Raw genomic sequence first — 24,599 nt, forward strand, 5'->3', positions numbered from 1 at the left:
CTAGTTAACAGCTTTCGAAAAGCTAATGCAACAATTCATGTATATTTTTAAACATAGAGAGTAAATCCTTTTGTTATTCCAGAGCTATAAAATAGCAGAATACAATTACAAATCAGCTGCCCAATTTTTTAACATAAGGGGCAAAACCCAGAAGAATATTTTATCTCTGTAATTTATTGTTACTCTTACCAGCTGCCGAGGTCTGCACTTGAATCTGAGTGCTTCATCTAGCCAGCTATTGGGTATGGCTCAACCAATAGAGACATATCCTGATATGAGAAAAAAGTGGTGGCGGTACAACCTACTAGTTCAGCTTAATATGTCGTACATGTAAAGAAACAATAATGGAGAAAAGCATATCTGACTGAACAATGTCGGACCCCACATTAACCAATGGTAAAGGATGCCATCAACCTTGATCATAATCAATACATCCAAAAACAGGCAACAGTCACTTAGGCATGAAACAAACTTGAAAGAACAAATGAATGAGGCAACTGGCTAGAAAATATATACAAGTGGTTTTAGAAATAACAGCTACAAAAGCAATGACTTTGCCCATCACTAATGCCGCAAAGATGGATTGATGCCTTCAGCAACGAAATGAAGAGAAAGATTAAAATCCTTCTTATAATGCCCAAACATTCCAAAGGCCTTAAAAAGGTAACATAAATTTAACTTGTGTGTACATTCTTCATTATTTGTTGAAAATGGAAACTCCTGTTAAGACAAAAAGATATCTCTGCTCCTTATATGTCCAATCAAAATGACTGTTCTGCCATCTGCCACATGCCATGCACTTTTTTAATCCTTGACACAGATACGTACAACCTGAGTAAAGCTGATGGTGAAGAAATGTGTTAGAGGGACATGTTTGCGACCAGAGCGGTATAAAGCTATGTGCACTTATTGATTAATATACAGGGCGAATGTGAAAGACAGTGCCTTTGGCAGACCAGGTCCCATTAACTAAATCGATATCTCACATGGCAGGGGCCAAGTAAAACATTAGTTTGCTAGTAAACATTCCACAATCTCCTGAACTGATTAGTAATAATTTAAATTAGTCCAACAGAATGTGCCAGTACACAATCATATGCTGTCTCAAAACTGCAAAACTGCCTTTCAAGCATCATGTATCCTTCAAGACAAGCATAGGGATTCCCCAACAAAAATTATTATTCAGGAAAGAAATCACCAGTAAGAAGTCTCAAATATGGACTCCTGTAATTTCCAATCTACAAAAAAAATCTGAATTAGGCAAGGACAATTTGAATTGCGCTGTATTAACAAACATCTTGTAGAAATCTTCATCATGACAAACTCATGGTATCCCTCAAAAGAACTAAAGTATATAAGAAATCCACAAAATAGAAAACATAAACCTGGAAGCAACAGTGTAATACTAGCTTGATAAAGGCAACATCCAACTGCTAAGATGTTACAGGCTAAATCTGGAAAATGATGAATATTTGAAATAGAATTTTTACTAGAATCCTGCGAATATTCTGACAAAGAAGATGCCCAATATGAAAACAAACACAAACAGAGCAGTCTTCAAATGCAATATCTAAAGTTGACAAATAATTGAGATATTAAATACCTGACAGCATTATTTAAGTCAATTATAGGGCTTTCTGCCAGTCATGGTCAAATTCACTCTCAAATTCGAATATAGGGCTTTCTGCTGGGCAACATCTAACCACTGCTTAGATGTTACAGGTTAAATCTGGATGAAGCTAAAAATTTGAAATAGGATTTCCACCAAGAATCCTACAAATATTCTGACAAACAGAATGCCCAATATAAACAAACACAAACAGAGCAGTCTTGAAATGTAATATCTAAAGTTGACAAATAATTGAGATAGTAAATACCTGAGAGCATTATTAAACTCAAATATAGGACTTTCTGCGAGTCACTCTCAAATTCACATTATTAATAATATATTAATAGCCAGACATAAAACTAGTTCTACAAATTATATTGAATTCTTATCACCTGTCGGTTCTGTAACATCTTTAATAAAACGAGGATTGGGGCATTGTGCAAAGAAACCAGCTCATCAATATTTTAAGGCTCAACTGCTTCCTTCCTATCTAGTATGAACCATCTCTACATACCACTCTCAGCGACACTTAACCAGTAAATGCATAAGCTTTATCTTGCTTGGAAGTCCAAAAGTCCACCTCTAAATATTCAAAATTGTAAACACAACATAATGATAAAAGACTTCACACTAGAGTTGCATAAATTTGTGATGAAAGATTATTTTTTAATGCGACTTGAATTGCAAGACATCCAACAGAGATAGTGAAGAGAAAATATTCAAAGACAAGAAGAAAAGAATGAAAAACGGATGAAAACTTACAGAACAATTGGACTGTAAGCTACAGAATTAAGAATGATAAAGAGTGCATTTTAACTGAGAAATTAGAAGGGATGAAAAATGACAATGAAGGCTGTTCTACTGGAAAACAATAAACGAACAACGAAATATGCTTAACTTTCTCTATAGGCACAGGACGAGACATTTAAAAAGTGCAAGGACAAATGCAAACCATCTGAATCTGAACATGAAAATTATGGTACTCTTAATTGAAAATTCCTTTCATGACAGCTATCATGAGGCTACAGTTTCTAGCCTCATACAGATCACCTTGGTGAGAACCTCTAATGAAGTCAAATCAACTCACACCCATAATGTGGCCTTATATAGCTGGCAAATGACAAAAGAAGCACTGTGACCGAGCATGGTTAGCTCAAAGATTCATAGGGCAGCCACCATGGAATAATCTGGGAAACAAAATGGACAATTTAAATCGAGAAAGTACCGACGTCAATTTACTTGTATGACCAAACAGACTGTACTTGCGATGGAGGATAAATCCCTGCAATATGTGGCCTCTCTGAGGCCTTTATTGTAGTTAACCAACATGAATTTTCTGCAGCTGCTTCAGCAGACCACTTGCTCTTGTCCATGGCATCCTTCCCAGACCTGAAAGCAAGTAATTACATCAATACATGAAGATATGCCCAATACAACAAACAAAATTACGATCAGATAGATCACTTTGTTCTTGATAAAAATCAAAATTTCATGGCGAACAAGAACAGTAGATGTATCAGCAGGGCTGAAGGATAAACACAGGAAGTTATAAATTTATTTAAGGCCAACATTGTTGAATCTGGCTGAATTTATGTAAAATTGTTTACAATCTTAACATTTTCTGTAAAAGAGTACTACTAAAAGCAAAGATTGTCATCTGTGGTCCATGTTTTCTGCTCAAACAGTACAACTGTAGCTTAAAGTTCTACAAAATTTGGGATTCAATCAAGTAGACACCACTTTCAGAAATGACGTTTTCTTTAAAAATTGAAATTGAAATTCCTCGTTTCTCAAACCTGCTGTATTCGACAAAATTATGAATTGCAACTTTTTTTTTCATTACAATTATTTATGAATCCTACAATGTCGTGCATGTCCAAGAATGTAAACATCTGTCACAAAGAAAAAATATGACCAAGGGTAAGTTGCTGGCTCTGGTTCGGGATCAGACTCAGGTTTGAGGATTGGACTCGTGGTTCAGTCAAAAAAATTGGGGGGATAGGTTCATCCATACAAAAAAAAAAGGTACATACACATGCAGCATTAATTCAGTTCAAAATACAAGTCAAATAACATAGCAAAATACACCACCATATTAGTATTCAAAACTTGACTATCATGATATATATCTAGTTCAAATAACATTACAAAAATGCCAAAATACAACATCAAATGAATGTTTTAATTCAAAAATAATAATGTCAAGTGTCCACAATCAGCCATCACTGATCAAATATCATACGGCTCACCAAAATATCGTCATCATCCATAAGTTGTAAACTATAGGACCCACAATTAACGGCAGTGGTACTATCATTCTCTTCCTCATGATCAGTAGGTGGCTTATGGTCAGCATCAACTCCAAGTGCAGCAACTTAGAAAATTGAATAATCCAACTTGGCATGCTCTAGATCAATATCCAACTCCTTTGTCTCCCCTTTGTGTGGGGAACTGCAACTTTGAATGCACAAAGACCACGTCCTCCACCTTTTTCGAGTGTATTCCATTCCTCTTTATTCAGTGAATGGAGTTTGCCACAATTCCTCTCTGATGAAGAAGAACTAGCAACCTATCAAGATTTTGAAATTAGAGAGCATAGAGTGATCAATAAATTTAAAAATATACGTTCATCAACTAGAATCTTTAAAAGTTCATAACAAACTTGCAATAAAATTTTGATAGCAAGAGTTGTAGGTTCTGTTATGACTCTCCATGTAAGTACCACCATTTATGAGCATCAACCCTATGCTTGTCCCAAAGATCTCCAAAACCGTGATTATCTGTGCTCGCAAAAACTCATGAATTCAGCTTTCACTGCAGTCTGTGTGTCACAATGAAGAGTCTACAAAGGGCTGCTTTGTACCCTTGAGCAATGTTCGGATTTCTATATGGGACAATTATTGTGCCACAAAGGAGTTGTTGGCTATAATATTGGGGCTCAATGCAAAGGCAAGGAAGATGCAAAGGAGTGGTCATTTTGTTCCATTTCTCCATATTTGATTTTTTGTAGTTCTTTGAAGAATGTTTCTTTGGGATCTTGCTCTTTTTCATTTATAATGACTGTCATCTTCTCAATCATTGAGTCAATGTCATCAAACAAACAAGGCATATCCATGGCGGTATAATGGATCATGCTCAATGTAGACTTAATAAAATCAAGAGGTACTCAACACAATCCCACCAAGAATAATCTAGTGGTATCATTGTCCTAATGTTGTTGCCCTTGTAGTGCTCAATTGCTTCCATATACTCCAATTATAACTGATTACCATGATGAAAACCTTCTCAAGTCGTCTCAACTCAAGTATGTTAGAGGCAAAACGGGTCTCATCAACCTAATTCAAATTCAAAATGATAAAAATTAGATTTAAAATTTATTAAACATATTATTTAACTTACCTTCAACAGCTCCAATTTCAAGAATTGTTTAAATATGCCTTGTGACATATGGTGGCTTGTGATGAACATTTGAATTTCCTTGGCATCAACATACACTTGTTCAATCCATTGCATTTTGTAGCCAATTTTTTGCAGCATTAGATTGAGTGGAGAGTACAAGGTGTCCAAAAAATGTGTGAATACTGCTCCTCAACCAATAACCCAGCAGCCATATAGTTTTTGGTTGAGGGACAACTTCCTTGATGGCTTTGCAAAGAGCTTTAGCAATGAATGAACCATCCTTCACCTACCTCTCACAATCCACAACTCTAAAATGCATTGCCCCTTTGGAGGCATTGCTATAACTGTATAACATTGATCAATGGGCAATTTCTTGCATCTCTCCATTCACCAAATACAATGGATGCTCCTGTTTCTATCCATGAATCCTTTATGGACTTAAAAGAGTCTTCTACATGTTTCACCTCTATATCCAATAAGAGAGTACACACCTCCTTGTAACCCAAACCCTTGAACCCCCTTGGAGTCTCATTAATTGATCTCACCATATTTTGTCAATAAGATGAGCGAACAACATTAGATGCCAATCCATTGGTATAAATACATTTAGCTGTCTTGCTTGGCAATCTCTCTACCCTAAATGTGAAAAATCATTCCAAACATTTCCAAGGGTCCCTTTTAATAATGTATAGGCATTTGTAGGTTCAAGATTGGTAGTAGGAAGAGAGGCTTTCGATCCTTTCTACGGCCTTTCCAAAGGTTGAGGACCTATAGGTATTTTTCCTATAGCTTCATCTACGTTTGCTTTCTCTTCAAGATATGCCATGACTTGTAGTTGTTCCTCTACAAAAAAGTCTTTACGTTTTGGCTCGACTCAACAAAATTTGATGCCTTTTGAGTAAATAAAGCATAGATAGTCTTTCACTTGGCTATTTGGGCTATTATGTTGTTCTTTTAACCCCTCCACCTAGCAGTAGTTGTACCATTTCCACATATTTCCAAAGGGGAGAGTGTGGATCTGTTTTAAACTACATTACCGGTTCACACCCTTGACTCTCAAACCAGGTCCAGATGTGAACTCACTCTAGGTTCGTGTTATCGTACGTGGCAGGGCCCTGGTGTGAAACATCACAGACCTGCATGGACTGCCAGGGACCTGCAAAAACCAAAAAAAAAGTGTCATATTTTTCCCCCTTGTAAACCTAAAACGATCTTAATAAGGAGGCTACTTGTTAGTAAACAGTTTTTCCCCTTGATTTTAAACCTCAAAGAGGGGAAATTCTTGATAAACTAACAGATTGAATTCCCACAAAGGCACAAGGAATTCTCTGCTTAGTATTGCTTTGAAATACTATTAGGTGCAGGTACCATTTTGAAAAGATATTTGTTAATTCCTCTTTTGAGGGAAAATCTTCCCAAAGAGTGTTTTTCCAGAAAATACTAAAAAAAGTTTTAAACAATCAATTCATAAAAATGAAGAGAATGTGCAAGCTGAAAAACAATTCCCATCTAACAACAATAATCATCCACATGATTAATCATTAAAGATGAAAGCGACTTAAGATTTTATCCTTCTTCCCTCAAACTCTTTCAACCTCAAAACAAGATTTTAAACTGTAACAAGACAATGCAAAGCTTTTCACAAATGACTAATCTCCTCAAGAAAATAAACCATTACAGAATAGGCAGCAGTACCTATTCCAGAAAAAACTTCAAAATATACAACTGCAGAATTTTATATTACTTGTCACAGCAAAAATTTGCATCAAAGTTCAGGGCATAGATACTTAATCCAAAAATAGTTTTGGTTTTCATATCTACGGAGAGTCAACCATTTTACAAGAGAATTTCCTAGTTTTAAAGAGATCCTATCCGAGTAGTTTCTCAACTACCCTAACTCCCTTTCCTTAAAATCCATTTTCCAATCCCATACAAATTTTCCACAAATACCTCCTATTACAATAATAATTAATTCTCTTAAAGAATTAATCATTTTGAATTCACTTTCCAAATTACCCTACCAATCCAAATTACAATAATAATAATTAATTATTTAAAAAGAATTAATTATTTTAACATTCCTTTCCAAATATAATTTGCTCCATCAACTTACCCAATTAACTCTTTTACTTTCAACCTCATATTATAATAATAATTAATTCTTTATAGAATTAACTATGTGAGAAGTTAATGTTAGCTTGAATTAATTTGATATTTAGTTATTTTGCATTTAAATGTGACAATATTTAATTCTTTAAAGAATTAAATATTATCAATTGCAAAATAATCTAAAAATGATTCTTTGAAGTTTTCTCTCTTTAAATTTCTCACATTGTTTGAGGGCGGAATATTTAGGGCTTTAAAACCCTAGGTAACACTACTAACATTTCATTTCACATTTGCTCTATCATTTGGCTCTCTCCATCTTGCAAGTTTGAACTAAGTTAATTGTATTCCAAGGAGATCAATTGTGGAATTGCAAATACCTTCCAAAGATCATTTTTAAGTGTTTAAGGTATGCGTTCCAACCATATTCTTTAGTTTTTTGATAGATTGTTTCAAGTTTTTGTAGAAATTTTTAAGTTTGTTTGTTTTTTCATTCGTGTTATAGATTGCAACAATGAGTAGTCAAAGCTCAATGGGTATGTCCCAAAATTTTAGAATTGATAAAGTGTCTCCTATTTAGAAATACACTACAAGAATTTCTCAATGTCTGGGATTTAGGGGGTTTGTATGGAAATGTAAACTTTATTACTTAACATATAGAGGCTCCTGCTACCGAGTAAAACTTCGTTTTACGGACCCTAGGGTAAAGGGATTAATATATAAGGAGGAGCTACCGCCTAGACAAATAGCAGCATTCGTTATAGAACAAGAAAATGCAAATAAATTAGTTGCAAAACGAAACAAAGTGGGTTATAGTTCTGGAAAAAAAAAACCACCACTACCACCCACTCAACTAGCCTCTAGGCATTCCTTCTTGTCTATGCCTTGTAGGGAGGAGGATGAAGATGTAGATTACCACAAGTTACCCCCTGAAAAAGAGGCCCACTAGATCAAGCATTTCAAAATGAGGCAAGAGATATTGCTGATGAAAAAATTGCACATTGCCTCTATGTAAATGGTCTTCCATTCAACTTAGTGAGGTCACCTTATTGGAGAGAGATATGATAGAAATTAATAATGCACCTTTTGGTTACAAAGGTCCTAGATTTGAAAAGGTGTGCACCACCTCATTGCATAGAGAGAGGAAAGATATAGAGGCCCAATTAAAACCGATTAGAGATTCTTGGGTTCAAACAAGTGTATCTATTGCCTCTGATGGATGGAAAGATTCAAAAACACCGTCACTTGATCAATGTAATTCTTGTGACCCTCAAGGTGATGCAGGAGCATCCAGAGGTATAAGGGCAATCCTGTGTCACCCAAAAAAATATACTTAGACTTAGTTTCTGTTTCATGTGTTTTCATTTTTGGATACCCATTTGGGTCAAATAAAGGTTGCATCTCTCACAGTTCCACTATCAGTGTGCTAGAAAATCCCGAAAAAATAGGAGCAATTGGGTCATCATTTTGGTAAACTAGAAGGTGTGAATTGGCCAGATGAATGTAATTGTGATTTAGAGCATTCTAGAAAAAAAATCAGGTCAAAAGGCCCCACGGTTTGAAAGTTATTGCAGTTTTTCGGGTTTTGGAGACCTCCTAAAAATGCTTCAAAGTCAGGTTAGGGGCATTAAATGACCTCGAAAAAGGCCGAAAAATGGGGAACGAGCGAAGCTGGTCCATAGGGCTATAGAGTGCTTCGAGAGCTTTCCGAAAATGTAAACGGTTCGTCAATCGGAGCTACGGTTCAAAAGTTATGCCTCCCAAAAGTTCGGTTACCGTTTCTGGATTCTTCTAGATTTGCGCCGACTTCTAAGACAGCTTCTGGAGCCTTCTATTTGGTTGGTGGATGCCTTCTAGCACTTCTAGAATGTATTCCTAGTCCTTAACCCTCCGGGATCTATTTAAGGAGATTCCTGGCATTGTAAAAGGCAGTTCGGAGTGGAGTTTGAGAGGAGGTACTGAAAGGAGAAATTATCTCCACATTTATGCTATTGTAGGCCCTTAGGGCATGTTTTGAAGTTTATTTTCTTTGTACTGAATGCACTAGCTTATTTTTCAGTTAATACAATTTCCCTTTTCTATTGTGTCCATTCTGTTCTTGGGTCGTGTCTCCATCAAGTGGTATCAGAGCTGATTTTCCTGAGTTTGTAGACAGAGCGCCGACTGTGAGGCAGTTTGCACCAGGACTGTGTGGTTGTGGGTTTGAGTTAAGAAGATGCCTCCACGAAGAGAGCGTGGCGGAAGGGCCAGAGCTATTAATCCTGAGGAGGTTAGAGCCCTCCAAAGGCAGGTACAAGCATTGCAGGAGGAGCTCCGTAGAGGAACAATTGTGGCCGCAGGTGATGAAAGTGAAGATGACAACGAAGAAGATGAAATTGGACCAGAAGGGGAATTTGATGGGGAAGTTCTAAATCATGCAGAGGAAAGGCTTTTTAGGGTCATTACTAAGTTTGGGAAAAGACATACAATTGAAGTGGGTGTATTTTCAGGAAATCTGAAACCAGATGACTTGATCGATTGGATCAATGAACTGGAAGAATACTTTGAGTATGAGGATATCAGGGACCCAGATAGGGTTAAGTTTGCAAAGGCCAAACTGAAAGGCCATGCCAAAATTTGGTGGCAAGAGGTCCAATTGGAAAGAAACAGAAGAGGAAAGGAGAAGATCACAAGGTGGGATCGCATGGTGGACAAATTGAAGAAGCAGTTCATTCCTATGGACTACGAGCTTGATTTGTTTAAGAAGATGCATGGGTTAAAGCAAGCAGGAAGATCAGTCCAAGAATATACAGAGGAGTTTTACCGACTCTTGATTAGAGCAGGGCATGCAGAAGCAAATAAGGAGAAGGTTGCTCGTTATATCAGTGGATTGCGACCTAGCATCCAGGAGGAATTAAGTCTGGTTAGAATGACCAGCGTTGAAGAGGCATACCAGTTTGCCCTACGAGTTGAAGAAAAGTTGAATAAAAGGTTTGAAGGAAGACAAAAAGGGCGCGGTCAAGGAGGAAGGGAAAGCGGTAGATCATCTGGAGGCCGCAATGAAACCCAAAAGAAAAATGAAGATGTGGGGTACTAGCAAGAACCAGAGGAATGAGGGTTTCAACCGCCCCCATGATCAAGACTTTGGAAATCAGAGAGGAAGAGGTAGAGGACGTGGACAAGGAAGAGGAGGCTTCCGTGGTACCTGTTTCCATTGCAATGAAGAAGGTCATCGTGCCTTTGAATGCCCTCAACGACAAGGAAGGACAGATAGGAGAGTTGAGGGCCAAGCTAGGGTTGCTCATGTGGATGAAGATGCACAATCATCACATTCAGAGGATGCAGAAAGAGAGACCTTGGTAAATGAAAGAGTCCTACTAAGTGGTGAGATTGAACCAGGAGAACGGAGGAGTTTGTTTCGTACCAGATGCAAGTGTGAGGATAAATGTTGTGACGTGATCATTGATGGTGGTAGCACTGATAACTTGGTATCAGAAGAGATGGTCTCTAAGCTGAAGCTCAAGAGGGAGAAACATCCCCAGCCCTATCGGATTGCTTGGGTAAAAGATGATCATAAGGTCCTGGTAAGTGAACAATGTTTAGTGAAATTCAAAATTGGGAGTTACCATGATGAAGTTCTCTGTGATGTTATTTCGATAGATGTTTTCCATCTATTGTTGGGTAGACCATGGCAGTTTGATAGGCATGCAGTACATGATGGACATTCAAACACATACTCTCTAACAAAGGATGGAGTTCGCCACAAGTTGAAGCCCATGAAAAAGGAAGGTGAAAAGGTATGTAGCAGTGCTAGGATTTGTCTTGTTGATGAAAGGAAGTTTTTAAATGGCATGAAACATCAGCATATGTGCTATGTTTTGATTCCTAGGAAAGATAAAGAAGGTAGTAGTGAAATACCACTTGAAGTTTCAGATTTACTAGGGGAATTTGGAGATATTATCTCTGATAATGTTCCAAATGGATTGCCACCAGTAAGGCAAATCAGTCATCAGATAGATCTGATTCCAGGAGCTAGTTTGCCTAACAAGGCTGCTCACAGGATGAGTCCTACTGAAACAGAGGAGCTAAATAGACAGGTTCAGGAGCTGTTGAGAAAGGGCTTGATTCGGTACCTGCAGTACTCGCACCAAAGAAGGATGGAGAGTGGACGATGTGTACAGATTCTCGAGCTATAAATAGGATAACCATCAAGTATCAGTTTCCTTTGCCAAGGATGGATGATCTTATGGACTGCTTGAGTGGCGCTCGGTACTTCACAAAGATAGATCTCAAGAGTGGTTATCACCAAATACGGATTCGAGAAGGAGATGAGTGGAAAACAGCCTTCAAGACCAAGGAGGGTCTTTATGAGTGGTTAGTCATGCCCTTTGGATTGACGAACGCCCCAAGCACCTTCATGTGGCTCATGAATGAGGTACTTAAGAAGTTCTTGGGAAAATTTGTTATTGTTTATTTGGATGATATTTTAATTTTCAGCAAGACTTTGGAAGAACATTTATTGCATATTCGTAGTGTCCTTGAAAGGCTAAGGGAAGAGAAACTGTTAATTAATCTAAAGAAGTGTATCTTTGCAAAAAGGGAGTTAGTCTATTTGGGGTTTGTTATATCACCTGAAGGTCTCAAAATGGATCCAGAGAAGGTAAAAGCCATCTTGGAATGGCCTACTCCAAGGTCTGCTACTGAGGTAAGATCATTTCATGGTCTGGTTAGTTTTTACAGGAAGTTTATTAAGAATTTCAATGGCATATGTGCACCCCTAACTGATACAATAAGAGGGGATAGAAAAGAGTTCAAATGGACTGCAGCAGCTGCGAGAAGTTTTGAATTGCTGAAGAAGAAGGTAATAGAACAACCTGTGTTGGCACTTCCAGATTTTAGAAAGGTTTTCCAGGTGGATTGTGATGCCTGTGGCAGCGCTATTGGGGCTGTATTAAGCCAAGAAGGTAAGCCTATTGCATATTTTAGTGAAAAATTGAATGATGCAAAGAAGAAGTATTCTGTTTATGATCAAGAGTTCTATGCAATAGTTCAGGCATTAAAGAAATGGAGGCATTATTTATTGCCAAAGGAATTTGTTTTGTATACTGATCATCAGGCATTACAGTACCTAAATAGCCAAGGTAAATTGAATCAGAGGCATATGAAGTGAGTAGAGTTCTTACAGAGTTATACATTTGTGTTGAAGCATAGAAGTGGAAAATCTAACAGGGTTGCACATGCACTAAGTAGGAGACAGTTGTTGCTTATAGTAATGCAGGTTGAAGTAGTTGGGTTTGATGAACTCAAGAATTTGTACCCTGAGGATCCTGATTTTGCTGAAGCATGGAAAGCTTGTAAAGAGCCCGTTGTTGTAGATAGAACCAAGTGGTTAGACTATTTGATTCAAGATGGCATGTTGTTCAAGGGTAGTCAATTGTGCATTCCAAGGAGTTCCATGAGGGAAAAATTGATTAAGGAGAAACATAGTGGAGGGATGGCAGGACATTTTGGTCAAGATAAGACCATTGCCATTCTTAGAGAACATTATTTTTGGCCTCAAATTTCACAGGATGTGAAAAAGTTTGTACAGAGTTGCCAGGTTTGTCAAGTTGCCAAGGGGTTTAGTCACAATACTGGCCTATATTAGCCATTGCCTGTTCCATCAAGGCCATGGGAGGACATAAGTATGGATTTTGTTCTTGGATTTCCAAGGACACAAAGGGGTAATGACTCAGTATTCGTGGTGGTTGATAGGTTCTCCAAAATGGCACATTTCACTCCATGCCACAAAATTCATGATTCTGTCCATATTGCAGACTTGTTTTTCAAAGAGGTGGTAAGACTACATGGACTTCCAAGGAGTATAGTTTCTGACAAAGATACTAAATTTGTGGGGTATTTCTGGAGGACATTGTGGAAAAAGTTGAGAACAGACTTGAAATTCAGTTCCACGCATCACCCACAAACTGAAGGCCAAACAGAAGTGGTAAACAGAAGTCTGGGCAATTTGCTAAGATGTTTAGTTGGGGATAAGCCCAAGGGATGGGATTTGATTCTACCACAAGCAGAGTTTGTTTACAATAACTCTATAAATAGGAGTACTGGAAAATCACCATTCCAAATTGTATATGGGAATAGCCCAAGGACTGCACCAGAATTGAGGAAGATAGAGCAAGGGGAGAGGACGAGTGTTGAAGCGGAAGAATTTGCTAAACATATCAAGCGTCTACATGAGGAGGTTTAGGCACACATTACCAAGATGAATCAAGAGTATAAAGCTAGGGTTGATCAAAGGAGAAGACATTAGGAATTCCAAGTAGGGGATCTAGTCATGGTGCACTTACGAAAAGAAAGATTTCCAGCCGGTACTTACAACAAGCTAAAAATGAAGAAATTTGGCCCCTGCAAAATTTTGAAGAAATATGACTCAGGAAATGCATATGAGGTGGAGCTGCCAGATGGTATTCACATTTCTCCCATTTTCAACATTGCAGATTTAACAGAGTATCATGATGATGGTGTAGATGAGGAACTAGTGTTAGAGCCATGTCCAATTCCTACTTCTAAGAAGAGGAGATAGAAGACATTCTAGATCATCGTGTGGGTAGGAGTACCAGAAACAGGGTGTATGAAGAGTATTTGGTCAAATGGAAAGGACGACCGATCGAGGACTCAACTTGGATTTCAGCAGCTGAGGTTTCCCATTTGGGATTTCCTCTACCATTCATAAAGTGACAGGGTCACTTTTCAATCTACCCTGGGTGTCTGATGCAGGAGCATCCAGAGGTATAAGGGCAATCCTGTGTCACCCAAAAAAATATACTTAGACTAAGTTTCTGTTTCATGTGTTTTCATTTTTGGATACCCATTTGGGTCAAATAAAGGTTCCAACTCTCACAGTTCCACTATCAGTGTGCTAAAAAATTCCAAAAAAATAGGAGCATGTAATTGGGCCATCATTTTGGTAAACTAGAAGGTGTGAATTGGCCAGATGAATGTAATTGTGATTTAGAGCATTCCAGAAAAAGAATCAGGTCAAAAGGCCCCACGGTTTGAAAGTTATTGCAATTTTTCGGGTTTTGGAGACCTCCTAAGAATGCTTCAAAGTCAGGTTAGGGGCATTAAATGACCTCGAAAAGGGCCGAAAAATGAGGGACGAGCGAAGCTGGTCCATAGGGCTATAGAGCGCTTCGAGAGCTTTCTGAAAATGTAAACGGTTCGTCAATCGGAGCTATGGTTCAAAAGTTATGCCTCCCAGAAGTTCGGTTACCGTTTTTGGATTCTTCTAGATTTGCGCCGACTCCTAACGCAGCTTCTGGAGCCTTCTATTTGGTCGATGGATGCCTTCTAGCACCTTCTAGAATGTATTCGTAGTCCTTAACCCTCCGCGGTCTATTTAAGGAGATTCCTGGCATTGTAAAAGGCAATTCGGAGTGGAGTTTGAGAGGAGGTACTGAAAGGAGAAACTATCTCCACATTTATGCTATTGTAAGCCCTTAGGGCATGTTTTGAAGTTTATTTTCTCTGTACTAAATTCACTAGCTTATTTTTCAGTTAATACAATTTCCCTTTTCTGTTGTGTCCATTATGTTCTTGGGTCGTGTCTCCATCACAAGGGGGCAAATGTTTTTAAAGGCAGTTCACTATAAGGTGGAAGTAAAAGATGCAGAGTTTATTTCCCATATTCTCATTGATTCCATCAAGGCAGTGGGTAATGATAATGTTGTCCAAGTAATTACAAATAATGCAAAAGTTTGCAAGGTTGTAGATGCTTTGGTAGAGGCTAGATATGATCACATCTTTTGAACACCATGGACTGTACACACTTAATTTGGTGATGCAAGCAATTGGCACCCAAGTAGACTTGGTGAAACAAATTTATGAGGGTGAGGAAATTCAGATGTTTGTGACAAATCAACATATGTCACAACCAATTTTAGAACTTTCTCCAAATTGGAACTATGAAGGTAATTAATAAAATTTAATTTATTTAGTTTCATTAATCATTTTATGTCATTTTTGCATTATTAAGTGAAGTAGTTTTTGTATTGTTGTTTACATATTCTAAATGTGTTACTAACTTGCTATTAACATATTCTTAAGTTGCTGAAACTTATTTTACCTCTCACACAATTGTCTTCAGATGACTTGTGAAGGTAAAACAGACATTGTCACAAATGGTCATCAACAACCAATTGGCATTTGGAAGCAGTCCAATACAAGAAGGGCCCAAAAAGTGAAAGCAATGATATTAGATGATGATTTGCGGGGTAGTGTGGAGTATGTATTGAAATTCACTAAGCCAATCATATCTTCACTTCACTTTGCTGACACTGATGAATTGTGCCTTGAAAATGTCTACGATGCCATGGACACCATGTTGGAGAGGATAAGAGTGGTAACTTATAAATTTTAATTTATAATACATCCCTCTATCATTGTTTATTGAGACATATCTAAATTTTTAATTGACATGACTTACATCAAGATAACTTACATTAACATAATTTGATATCCCAGGTGACACAAAGAAGAGAGAATGATCCTAAGGACACCTTTCAGAAAAGGTGGAAGCAATTGTTCTCCATTGTTGGATAAATGACCACACCTCCTCACCTATGCTCTCTCTCAGTTACTAGAGTGCAGAGGTACTCACTATTCCTGGTAGAGTACCACCATATAGAGATGTTGAGGTTGTTATTGAGTACAAGAGGGCACTTAGCATGATCTTCATCCATCTAGAGGTGGGGGCAGCTGTTAGGAGAGAATTTGGATTATTCATCTTAGAAAAAGATCTTCTCCCTCCTACACTACGAATGACCAAACATGAATGGCGGAGATTACATGGTGGTACCTTCATGGTCGGGATTATGCATACCTCCAACCTCCTGCCATTAAGATCCTCTCGCAAGTCTTTTAATTTTTAATTCTTTTCTTCTTTTTTGGTCATGTGCATTGTAGAATTTAACACTCGACATTCTTGAATTTATCTTGTATTTTAATTTTTTACTTTGTTTTCTTTCTCTTGAAGTTGCTATCTCTTCTACAAGGTGGAATTGGAGTACTTATTCCTTTATCCACTTAGTCACTCAATCAAGCGCAACCTGTTGCCTGCCAAAAAAGCTAAGACTTGGTGTTTATTCACACCGATTTGTGTCTTGTGCACGAAAGGATCCAAGATACAGAAAGGCCACAAAGAAGGTGTAAGACGTAACATTGAGTCCATTGAGTTGGATATGACCATTCAAGATCTTGCTAGAGCCACCTTGCCTGATGTGGATGATGATAAGGACATGGCACTTGGTGAATCTAATGCTAGTGGAACCTATTTGGGTGATAGTGAGGTCGGTTTGGGTGATAATGAGGATCTACTATACTGGAGGCTTTAGCAAAATTCAGGTTTGGTTACACTATAATAGATATCTTAAATACATCTATCTAAAAGATGACGAGGGATATCACTCTTGAGATGCTTATTTCTTCTCAATAACAATTTTGACATCTCCATGTCTTTCAGATTAATGTATTTAAGATATCTAAACTTAATTTTATTATAGTACAATCTAATTTAATAGTCAAATAATCCAATCTAATCTTATAGTCCACTCATTAGAAATTTGATTAAATTTTTCTATCACACAAATGAATAGAAACTTTTTATCCTAGTTTATAGTTTTAAAAAATGATTTTATTACTAGTTTCTCAAAAAATGTAAACATATGCAAACCATTCTCTAAAACATAAAAGATAGTTTGTACAATAAAATGTAAGATTTTAATTATGAGTTGTATTTTAGATTTCGATTTATAACCTTAAAAATTATTTAAAAGTATAATTTTAGGAGTATTTATTTTTTACCATGCAACTCGACTCTTGATTATTAACAAATTTTACTATATAAACTATAAAATAAATTTATTTAACATTTTTTTATTAAACTATAGTTATGCCTTTTGGCATTATAGGCATAAATATGATTAAAATTGCTTGTAAGGGAATTGATGTTTATCATATTTTAAATCTTTGGAGATGCAATTAATGATATTCATATCAAGGAATTTATGTCCTCTGTAAAATTCATGTCACTAATTCTATATTAATAAGAAGTTTTCACATGGGATATTCTAAAGCATGAAGACTTCATTGTCTTCAAGACACAACCACCACCACTGGATGACATGTGGGATAAAATCATGTCAATATGATGGATTTAGCTACTGCTTCTTGGAGCATTTGAGCAAAGGTTCACTGGTCTGGTATATTGGAGATTCATAATGATAAATGGGATCAAAATGGTATGATAGATGACATTGTGAATTCACCACAATGAGAGTACTATGGTGACTTAGTAGTTGATAGATTCTGATTGAAGTCTTACTGGGGGTGAGTATCTTAACATGGATCATTTGCATGGGTTGTTGAGAATTAAACATAATGGGAGAGACATACTATGCGAGGTTATTGATCCACAAGGTGAAAGAAATGTTGTTGTTTTCTCTTTGTGAATTGGAGACTGTCTGAACAAAATTTGGATCTCTTAGGTGTTGGGGACTCATGGAAGTGCCTTTGCAGCCGAGATTAATAAAAGGATTTTCAGCATTGCACTGATTGTTCTTTCTAGGTGTTGAATTTTGGAGATCCATACTTGAATAGCAGCAAATTTGAGCATTTTCAGCCCCTTCAGCCTCCTGACAATGTTAGCTTTTGGTTTTGAAGGGAATAAGTGTTACAAATAACAAGGTTCAATGTTGAGAGGGGAGTTTGGGTATTAGTTAGTGGTTGTTTTGTTGTTTTCGTCTTACAATTAAGGTTGGAAAAACAGAATGCTTTCCAGTGACTCATTATGCTAGAGTGCAAGTAGTTGATAATGTGGAAGTTATCATTAATTATCCTGAGTGCCCTATGTTGCCATAGACTTATTATGGAAAGCAATTTGCAAAGGAGTTGACTGAGATTTTGTTGTATTTGGTTTCACTTATTACAAGAGAATTGTGAGAGATCACATGTGCAAGAGCCCAACAGCATAGTTGGGAAATTCTGCAGACTTGGACAAATGTGCAAGTCCATGAGCGAGGCAAATTGACTTGCCACACACTCCCAAGTTGAGTCCGGGAGAGTCAATGGATTGGATTCAAAGAGTTTTTTTAAGGACTCAAACATGGACTAGGGAGTCCTTGAATAAGACTCGATGTTTTCTGAGCATGCCCAGCCAAGGTTAAAATATAAAAAGTCATCACTTTTATGATTCATTATTTCTCAAAACAGGTTTATAGGGTTTGAAGAAGGTGAGGAAACAACATCAAAGCAGCAAAAGAGATCTAGGTGATTTTCATGTAAACACTTATAAACTTATGTTGTTGTTACACATTTTAAAGTTGGAAACTGAGTATGAATAATGAAGTTTCAAATATTGAGTGTTTGGAGATCATATGACATGTGAAATGTTTCAATTATGGCTCTTATGTACTCTAAATGCATTAATTTCTTCTTGATTTTTCCTAAAACTACAGCTTTTTCCTTTGCCAAGTCCTTTCTCGAGTTTTTTCTAAGTCCAAGTCCGAGTCCAATTTTTTTGGGCTGCCAAGTCCAAGGTGAGTCCAAATTTTCCAACCATGTGCAACAGTATAGTGTCTTAAGCAGATGGACCACCAAATTGATGCAGAGTTTGCAGAAAATTCCTCAATTCCCTAGGATCAATGTTACACCAGTACAGGGGTACTTCGGGACGCCAAGGCGAGTTTCCAAGATGCAGGGAAAATGGACCTCATTTTCAGGATGGCGGGGGGATGGCTAGGGGATGGCCAGAGAGGGGTGTTGTATAGTATACATATAGAACTTGAAATGCTAGTTATGAAATGATGTTTCAGTAGTTCACTAGAAGATACCATATTACAATACTTGAACATAGCAAAATTGCAACATGAATTAGAACCATTGACATTCAACATAGTAATGTATTACATACCCAATAGTAACACTCAAAAATCAAAATTCAAATAGAAATTCAAGTACGCATCCCAGCGATGGCATGGTTGAGGAATGGTAGAGGTGGGGGTGCTTGGGTACTCAAGTACCTGGTGCAGGGACATCTCAGGGAAGGGTACTTCAAGGTTTGGGAAGGGGGTGTGAGTCTCCAAGTTACACTGCCTAGGATCTACCTAATTCATCCTTCATTTTACCATGTAATCAATTTGTCAAAGGCATAATCAACTTCCTGTTCCAATAACCAAATCTTACAATCAATTAGTTCAATTAGCATTTTCACCCATTCAATCAATCTTTGATATGGAACCATTATAGGTTTCTCAATCCTATCAAAGGAAACATATTGCATATCTCATCAAATCAAGGGTTCAATCAGGATTGATCAAAAATAAACTTCAAGGTTCATTCATCACCTTAGAAATCAAAGCAACATTCCATTTAACATCTATCTTCATTAACTTCAATCAATCAATCAATATTAGGAACTAGCCCTTGATCAAGGTTTTTCAATTCAACTCAATGGTTTTAAATGAACAATCAACTTAATAACACCATTACCTGTACTAAACATAAACACCATCTTGCACACAATCAAGTTAATTACTCCTTTGTCATCATATTCTGCACATCAACATTTTGACCATTGACCTCCTATATGTGCATGTACCTTAGGTGCTTCTACACCACAAACATCTTAGACTTGTTTGGGATCCTACAGTCACATGGAGTTTAATCCAAGAACAATCAGTTCATAAAGTGACTAATTCATTGAGTTGTCCACAAAATTAGTATAGGATATGAATTTAATAATTAACTTTATTATAGAATAAAGTAAATGTAATAAAATAATACAATATGTCATTTTACTAAATAAAATTTTCAAATTACTAAAGTTGACCTAATCTTATACATGTTGCTCGGAGTTCTTAATAAGAAAAGGTTGGCCATGTGTTTGGCATGTTCACATGTTTTATTGAAATTGATATATGATTCATTTCCCTTGAGGAGTGAATTTCTGACGATGAAAACCCTTGAAGTTGAAGGTGTAGAAGAAAACCCATCCCTTCCCATGGAGTGTTTGCGAGGCAGCATGCACTATTGAGCAAATGAGTGAAATCTCCTTTGGAGACCAATTTGGTGAAAATTTCAGAAGCAAATATGGAGGTTTTACCAGGTTTGAGCAAGTGTTCAAAGAGGCATTTTATAGCATGTCCAAAGATAGGATTTGAATTCCCAAATTTAAAAAGATTTGTGCCAAACCCGATTCTTGAAGAGGCAAAAAGTTATTACAAGCTTTTGGCAATGTTTTGGAGTTAGCTTTGTTGTTTTCCTGTGGTGCTCATATAACCACAAGCACTGAAACACATACTGGAAACAGAGAAAATAACAAGTAGTTAAAAGAACCGAATGTTGGCTTCTTATTATCTCCAAAAGTATGGAATTACAAATTTCAGAAATACATTTTCCTGGCAATATTATGTAAGCCAGAGCCACCACCAACCCATAACTTTTTTAGACAACCCTACAGGCCTTCTTTATTGTTAATTTTATAGCTTTAGTCAGATAAACATTAAGTGTAAATATGAATGAGACATAATAACTCTTTGTTATATTCATATATTATCAAATAAGTTGACATTTATGTATATATCAAACTTAGACAGCTGTCTTAATTATAAACTTAAGTAATAATTGTTTATTACCAATGATTGACGTGGATGACCAAATACTGTTATCGACTGCCTAATCTGCGAACGGTCCTTCTTGGTCACATGCATATTAGAAGGGATGCAACTATGTATTGGTTGCCTATGTTTGTTTTGATTGCGACTATTGGTTGCGTGTCTTAAAAGGGAGAGGCAAGTCCATGAATGGCCGTGTAGGAGACATGTCCATTAGACATATCTCCCCAAACTCCAAACTACCTATACTATGGAGATAGTGGCAGAGCAAATAACCAATGATGAACACATGTGAAAGCAATCTTCTACGTGGTCAATGGAACTGCCGCTCTGCAATTAAACATAACTGCCGCCTTGTAATAAATTGGTATAATTTAAATATTTTGAATACAAATGTAATGGTCTTTGTGCCTTTTGTCTGCAATAAAGAGGTGGAAAATATTATTATTCAATCACACTTTACAATATTAATCATTACTAAAGTCTGCAATCAGACTTGTTCGAAAGTGTTATATTCAAAGTTGATAAGTGTATTAACTTCATACACATTGATAAATAACATATATATCTATAATCAATCTGATCAACAAATTTAACATGGTATCAGAGCAGATTTGAGAAATGATCATGATCAGATTTTAATCTATATATTCCATTGGAAATTTTGTACCTACAAAATGGTGAATGCAATCAGACTTGAAGACATTGAAATTTTGAAGTTTGGAAACTGCGAATGTGCTAATACTAAGAAAGCATGAGTTAAAAACAATTGTAGAAAATCCTCCTAAATCCAATAAAAATGATGAGAAAAGTCAAGTGGAAAAGGACAATACCAGAGCAACGGAATTATTAGTAGACAGAATAAAAGATCATCTACTACCTATTATCACAAAATTAGACTTTGCATATGATATGTTCAAAGCCGTGAAAAACATGTTTGATGTTAATTTATAGGATCTCTGATAGAAATGATAACACATATATATCAGACTTTACTTACTTTGGGTTACTTGAATGCAACAGGTAGATACCTTTAGAATGCTTCTGATATGCTATGACTAGAATGCCGAATGCTGACAGGAATGTAGTTTGTAATCTGCAATGTTGCTTTGTTAATTCTGGGACTGCAAGTATGTTATGTCTTTCATATTTCCTTGTCCACTGATGAGAGTAACTATATATATAAATGTGAAGGGTTATGTCCCCGTAGAGGAATGACTCTTTGTGGCTAAAGGCCAGGTAGGGTCATGACCCTATGTGGTCATAAACAACCGTTTGTTAACCATAATCACTCGGTAATTAATCATGCCCGATAACATGTTCGATAATACTCTTAATGTATATTGATGGTAATACAAATGAAGCCCAATCCCTGATCAGTGATAACACTCAATAACTGAAAGTAATCCGATGTGAATCAGTAGCAGTAGTAATATGAATCGTGGCAATAACCCGATGTCAGTCAGTAACAGCAGCAATATATATGCCCGATCTGAATCATGTCTTGTCTAAGTTATATATATACATATCTATACATATATAAGTATGCATATTATCATGTGTGTATATATATATATATATATCAGAGCATAATAGATTCAAATACTCAGTATTACTTTGATTGATGCTAAACTTTCAACATTTGAGATCAACAACACTAGCAAGTATCTTACTATTAAAATCAACTCTCTAATATTAAAATGAATAAAAGAGAGACCATCAGCTCATACTTTATGAGGATAACAAAATTAAGACACCAACTCTCAACAATTGGTCACATCTATGATAGTAAAGAGTTAACTATGTTAACTTTAAATAGACTTCCTATCTCATGGGAAAACTTTAGACAAGGAATAAGTGCTCATTCTAAACTCCCCAAATTTGATTGACTAAAAGTCAACTGCAATCAAGAAGAGTGTAATCTAATATCTACAGGAATATATGTGGGATCCACAAATGAAGACATTCAGATTCTCACCACTAATTTGAAAAGGAAAAAGGGCAAGGATTCAAATGGTAAAAAGTCGTTCAAGAAACAAAAAGACTACTCTAAAACACAACGTTATAAATGCGACAACTATGTTCACATTGCATCAAAATGTCCTAACAAACTCAAACATCAAGCTTCTTTCCTTGGAGTCAATAATTCAAACTTGGATTCAAAGAAATTTATATTCTAAAGAACTTCAAAATATCTCAAAATTCGTGAAATATTGGGTTGAGAGGGAGATCACTGTTCTTTAACATCCTCACCAAGCCTCTTGCGAAAATGAAGGTGGAACACTTCAAAGGTAAAGTTGGTATGGTGTAATTATAGAGAAGAGTCTCAACATATTTAATTTTTGCACTAATGTATTATTTTATTAATGAGTGTTATTTTCACAAATATATGGGACTTGTGTACATCATGAGGAAGTGACAACTTCCAAATGATTATTACTTGTGTTTGCAGAAGTTATTGAAAGGTGGCAATCTTACAATAACTTAATTTTCTATTATGATGAATATCTTATGGTGTCTAAGCAAATCATGATAGACTATATCTTGCATGGTGGATTAATTCCCTTAAACAGACCATGAATATAGTGTTCCTATAGTAAGTATCAAGAGTATGTGTGCACATACCTTATGAGCATTTTGAGTACTTGGTGAATATCATGTGACTTAATATTCTGAGGCCATTACACAAAGTACTTGGTGAATATCATGCTACTTGATATTCTAAGGCCATTACTCCTGATATCATGAGATGATATCTAAATTGTGAGTATCTTCTGATCAAAGATATTCTTAATCATGTCATCTTGACATTACATTGAGGTAATATCAAATCATGTGTTTATCCTCCCTAGCTAAGAGGGAGTGTTAGTTTTATAGCTTCAACCGGATGAACATTAAGTGTAAATATGAATGAGACATAATTATTCTTTGTTATATTCATATATTATCAAAAAAGTTAACATTTATGGGAATTAAATATATATATATATATAAATTTTATTATCAAATATAGACGGTTGTCTTAAATATAAAATTAAATAACAATTGTTTATTACCAACGATTGATGTGGATAACTAACTAATGGTATCAACTGCTTAATCTGTAAACTGTCCTTTTTGGTCGCATGTATGCGACTGTGTATTGTGTCGCATATGTCTATTTTGACTGCGAGTGTTGGTTGCGTGCCTTGGAAAGGAGAGGCATGTCCACACATGGTTGTCTCCCCCACAAAGGAGACATGTCCAACCTACCTATATTATGGAGATAGTGGCAGAGCAAATAACCGCCAACAACACATATGAAAACTATCTTCTAAGTGGTTAATGGAATTGTCGCTCTATGATTAAACATAATTGTCACCTTGTAATAAATTGATATAATTTAACTATTTTGAATACAGACGTCTTCGTGCCTCTTTTGGGCAACCAAGAGGTGGTAAATATTATTATTCAATCACAATTGACCATATTAACTATTACTAAAGTCAAGAATCAAACTTGTTCAAAAGCATTATATTCAAAGTTAATAAATGTATCAACTTCATACATATAGATATATAACATATATCTATAATCAATCTAATCAACAAATTTAACATTTATATATGCAATTTTCCACCGCCCAAGAAGGTTCTAGAATTTCAGCCCAAGACCCTAAGGCCAGCCAACCTACATATTATTAACTTTCATATTTTGTTACAATAGAGTTGGCTCAAATAATTTCATTTTTCATAATTTCAAGTAGCACAACTTTCAGAGACCATAACTCCTCAACCGTTGCTCCAACTGACTATGATTACCCCTCTTTGGAAATGGCACCTCCTAATCTACAACTCCTG

General features: G+C 36.3%; 1 protein-coding gene across 5 annotated transcripts in view; it reads right to left on the minus strand.

Annotated features, from left to right (window-relative positions):
• Window positions 1-2,571: 2,571 nt before the first annotated feature.
• Window positions 2,572-24,599, minus strand: part of LOC149576970 (uncharacterized) — a 56,732-nt gene continuing 34,704 nt past the window's right edge. For 3 of the 5 annotated variants that reach the window (XM_089821316.1, XM_089821305.1, XM_089821298.1), the window contains one exon: window positions 2,572-2,998. In XM_089821316.1, the coding sequence (XP_089677442.1) occupies window positions 2,845-2,998 (154 nt within the window). In that variant the 3' untranslated portion in view covers window positions 2,572-2,844. Of the gene's footprint in view, window positions 2,999-3,858; window positions 6,165-24,599 lie in introns of all 5 variants that reach the window. The other 2 variants (XR_016362550.1, XR_016362548.1) reach the window with 2 other exon arrangements.

This window comes from Cupressus sempervirens, chromosome 1 (genome assembly GCF_028749045.1).
Source record: "Cupressus sempervirens isolate cs-2001-9-10 chromosome 1, ASM2874904v1, whole genome shotgun sequence".
Taxonomy (NCBI): Eukaryota; Viridiplantae; Streptophyta; class Pinopsida; order Cupressales; family Cupressaceae; genus Cupressus; species Cupressus sempervirens.